This window comes from Fukomys damarensis, unplaced genomic scaffold (assembly GCF_012274545.1).
Source record: "Fukomys damarensis isolate Sample0158 unplaced genomic scaffold, DMR_v1.0_HiC HiC_scaffold_5, whole genome shotgun sequence".
NCBI lineage: Eukaryota > Metazoa > Chordata > Mammalia > Rodentia > Bathyergidae > Fukomys > Fukomys damarensis.
Genome location: NW_022900917.1, coordinates 5672408 through 5677068, shown reverse-complemented (window position 1 = coordinate 5677068; position 4661 = coordinate 5672408). Strand labels below are relative to the sequence as shown.

At 48.4% G+C, this 4661-nt stretch overlaps 1 protein-coding gene across 3 annotated transcripts in view; it reads right to left on the bottom strand.

Annotated features, from left to right (window-relative positions):
• Positions 1-381: 381 nt before the first annotated feature.
• The window catches only part of Taf2 (TATA-box binding protein associated factor 2), a 64903-nt gene continuing 60623 nt past the window's right edge, over positions 382-4661 (bottom strand). For all 3 annotated transcript variants that reach the window (XM_010619506.2, XM_010619507.2, XM_010619508.2), the window contains one exon: positions 382-1644. In XM_010619506.2, the coding sequence (XP_010617808.1) occupies positions 1382-1644 (263 nt within the window). In that variant the 3' untranslated portion in view covers positions 382-1381. The remainder of the gene's footprint in view (positions 1645-4661) is intronic.

Sequence of the window (4661 nt, the reverse complement as noted above, 5' to 3'; positions counted from 1 at the left end):
TTCTCAGAGTTGGAATCTGTCAGTAACTGTCACGGGGTCATTCCGCATTTGATGGTGCTCCTGCGCACGACTCCGGGCCTGTGCACTTCCTAATTCCTGGGTGCGCCCTCTGAAGACACCGCTTCCTGTGCTGAGCGACATCACCCAACGCTGCCTCCTGGGATCATCCTCACCGTGCAGACCAATCCCAGCTTCTCACCAAGCTCGGTGCAAACCACGTGGGCAGGTGCATCACAGACACACACGCGTACGCAGATGCACACAGAGAAAAGTAGCAAAGACATAAAAAGACACAAAAGCAGACGGGTCAGTTTAAAAAAGTTATTTATTAAACAAGTTAAATACAACTAAAAGTACATATAAAAGTCCAAAATTATTGGATCCCTTTCGAAATACGTATTCCTTGAAATTTTTGTCTATCTTTTTAATAAGAGAAATGATAAAAATTAAACAGATATGAAAAATTTCTTAAACAACAAAGCATGTGGCCAATTCAGAAGTAAAAGATACAACCACAGAAACAGCTAAGCTATGAAAGCAAAATGTCCCACACGTTTTCTGTGCCTCTGGTGACTCTCGAGCGCTAACCACGTCCACAGGAAGAAGCGAGGCCGACACTGGCCTCACTCCAGCATCTGACTTGGTGTCACACAGAGCAGTCAGAGTGGGCACATGTCAGGCATGTAAACTGTCCACTTTTCAGCAAAACATTTTATAAATGAACATTATTTATACTCAGTGGAAGATGAAACAAAACCTGGAATTTTCACATCCTGATTTGAGATAACTTGTGGATTTGGTAGGTCTGCTAACTTCCAACATCATAATCACCAATATACTACCAAGAGAATGATTCCGTTTTTTAAAAAGAACTTCTAAAAATTTCCTTCCTTTGGAGTGAAAGGAAATACATTCTTTGCTCATAAATTATGATGCTCAGTTTCTAGGGTTAACACAAGAAATAGTGCAAGAGGGAGGGAGGTGTCCTGCAGAAAAGGCTGTGCCCATCAGCGGGTTCGCGTGGGTGACAGGCACTCCCCGCATCAGTCACGCGGAGCGGTCGCTCGTATGGAAACCTAACTGCCCAGTGTCCACCACAGGCTCTCCACCCTCCCCGAAGCGGGCAGAAGGCGCGCAGGGCCGAGGGCTGCAGCCCGGGGCAGGTCTGCAGGTGCATGAGAGCACTGGGGAGAAGCCCGCGTGTGTCCGAGGACACAGGCAGGAATCACGACACGCTTCGGGACTAGAGCTCGCGACTATAAATAATAGAAACCCAAGGCCCAGAGAGCGCTGATGATGCGGGGCTGCTCCCCGCCATCACGTTCGGCCCAGAGGACGGCTCGCACATGCGCACACACGCACCCCACGCACTCTGCCCGGCTCAGTCTGACAGCGAAGGGGAACGCACAGACCTGCCGCTGGCCGGGCTGGAGAAGGCGAACGGCTCCTTGTCCTTCTCCCTGCTGTCGTGCTTGTGCTTGTGCTTGTGCTTGTGCTTGTGCTTCTTCTTCTTCTTCTTGTGCTCATGATGGTGGTGGTGGTGGTGCTCGCTGTGTCTGGAGGAGGACGACTCCTTCGTGAGCGCGGACAGCGGCGCCATCACTGCGGGGTGCATGCTCATCTCCAGAGGCGACTGCTCCTTACCTGCAGGGAGAGACACCCACATCAGCCCCTGCTGGAGCGAGAAGGCGAGGCCGCTGTGTCCGAGGAGGCCGAGGCAGTGCTGTGCAGAGAGGGAGTCTCAAGCGCACACCACTGCCATTTGCAAAGGGACAAGATCCCAACATGGAACCTTCCTGGAGCTCCCAACCTAGCAAGGGACAAACCAAGTGCACAGGAGTAAGAGGAAGAAAACACACGGGACAGGAGCACTCGAGACAGTGGTGAGGCAGCTCTCCCGGAAGGACAAAGCTGTGACCATGGGGTGAGGAGGAAGTCTGGGTGCTCTTTTGGGACAGCCCCCTAAAATGCTGACAAAAACCAAGATATATCATGTACACACAGAAATTCCCAATATGAATGTCATATTGTATAACTAAAATCAATAAACTTAATGAAGAAAAAAACACATTTTAACAAGAGGTTCAGTCCACACATCTGAACCTGCTTTAATATCAACTGTTGCCCTTTTTCACGTGGCTAACATAGTGTGGACACCAAAACACAGCATCCACCGAAAGAATTATCTTAAAGTGAAACTGCCCTTTGGGGGGAAGTCCGTCTGCTGTTTTGTAAAGATGTTTTTCACTAGTAACGGTGAAAGCTGGCGTTAACAACAACAAAATGCCGACAGGCTGCTCCGTCTGGGCCGGGCCTCTCCCGGGGCCGAGAGCACGTGCAAGACACAGCCGTCTCTCATCTCCGTGCCCAGCGCGCAGCTTAGCACCAGCCGCCGCCAAAGCTCATGCTGCAACAGGACTTTACAGCGGCTGCTCTTCCGCTCGGATGTCAGGTGAACCCATCCAAATGAAGGGAATGTGGAGGTCGCTGCTTCGGGGGAGACAAATAAAGCAGGAAAGCTATTAAGAGATCATGCACTCAATCAGTATTTATGGACTGTCAAGCTTCCTTGTGTCAGACACTGCTCCAAGATTTTGGAACAAATGAACAGTGCCAGAAGTTTTTGTTCTCCCAGATTATTCCCATTTCACTCATGCAAGATTTTTTTATATTCTTGATTGCTTTGTGCAAAGCCAACACTAGTGCTGCTGCAACATCTTAAGTACACAAAAAAGCAGGCAGGTTTGAGAGCCTGTGTGTCCTGCCGTCACCGGTTCCTTGGGCTGGGGCGCAGCTCAGTGGCAGATGCTTGCTTAGCATCTTTACGGCCCTAGGCTTGCCGGGAGGTGGAGGATGAGGCAGAGCGGGAGGGAAGAGCAGGGACAGAGACAGGGGAGGTGAATAGGGACCTGGCAGATCACTCCATCTACAGACTGAGTCAAATAATGAGGGAGCCACAGCGACTGGAACACAGAACCAGGTAACGGAGAAGTCCCAGAGGCTTCACAGCCCTACGAACAGCCCAACAGACGCCCGCGATGCCCTGCCCACAGGGGTCGGCTGTCTGCACCCTCGGGGATCTGTGGCCCTTTCCTGCGCCAAGCACAGGTGCCAAGCAGCTCAGACTGTGGAAGAGCCGCAGTTCTACCGGAGCCTGTGCTTCCAGGCAGGGGAGGGCCAGACGGAACACAGCGCTTGCAGGGTACTCCTTCCCAGGGTGACTTGCTAAGGAGCCTGACAGCCCCTTCAAAATCAAAGCCCATCTCCTGTCCGAGACCCACGAGCGTGCCTCAGGTTACACTAATTATGGATCAGACTGAGTCCAATTTAGGGCTTAGGCTCAATGTTGACCTTATGGAGAAATCTGATTCAGTTCTCCAATTTGGTTGGTGACCAGAATCATGAAAAGAAACAAGTTTGTGAACTGAGGTACCACTGTAAAGGGTGTAGTAGCCAATTAAAATGCGGATCTCGATCCCCGGTACCAAAAAAATAAAAATAAAATAAAATGTGGATCTTGCGTGGACAGACTTAAACTAATGAACTGTTAAAAATAACAATCACGTTTATGAGCTGAGAGGAAATATTTAAGGGCATGAAATAATTATTAACCCTTTAGCTATAATACTATTGCCATGGTTATGATCTTTAAAAGTCCTACCTTCTGGAGATATACAGTATATTACAAATACAGTAAGATCTATTTCACAATGTTTTTGTTTTGTTTTTTGGTACCAAAGAATGAACTTGGGACCTTGCGCTTGCGAGGCAGGCAGTGGAACCACTGAGCTAAATCCCCAGCCCTATTTCACAATGATTTAGAAGGATAGGCATGGGCCTGGCACCACTGTTGAAACTAAGCAGGAGACACCAAAGTGGATGCACCAGTCAGAGATGACAGCTTTCTGTAAGAAAGTACTGTGTGAAGAGGCCACATTAAGGAATTTGGCATTACCTATGAAAATGTTAAATCCCCATATTCTTAAGCTTTGTTAGCAAGGTCCAGAATTCCTACACGGTGTCCACATGCACAGACACACGGAATGTGGGGTCAGAGGTGCCAGCCTGGCCTGTGCTGTCCCCACCACACTCGTTATAGCAGCACACACTTTTATTCACCTTTTCACTGTCTTTCCTAAAAAATTTTACCAGGTCTAATCCAAGGTAACACAAATCAAGTCTGATTCTGCTCCCAGGTGGGCCACATTTACAGTCAGATTTGAGACACACACATGTTTACTTTCACAGTAGGGTAAGGAGGTCTCCGGTCTACAGCATCTCTATCAAGAAGAGGCGTGTATCATCGTCCCCAGGACATAACAGCCACACACATAATTTCAAACATCCTTTCAGACATGCGTAAGATGCTTAAGTACTTTGAACTCACCTAGACAGGAGGAATCAGTCATTTCCAGTGACCTGAAATACAGATTTCTATTCCAGATAGTGGATGTATCAGAGGAAGTATAAATAATTCAAAATACTGTACCTTTGATAATTCATGTTATATACAAAGAGCAAAAGAAATACTCAGTCTTGTTCTAGCCAGCATAAAATCTTTCCTGAAAACCTAATGAAGGTAGACAGGGCTGGGGATGCAGCTCAGTGGTGCTGCACCTGCCTGGCAAGCCCAAGGTTCTGAGTTCACTTGGGTACTGGAA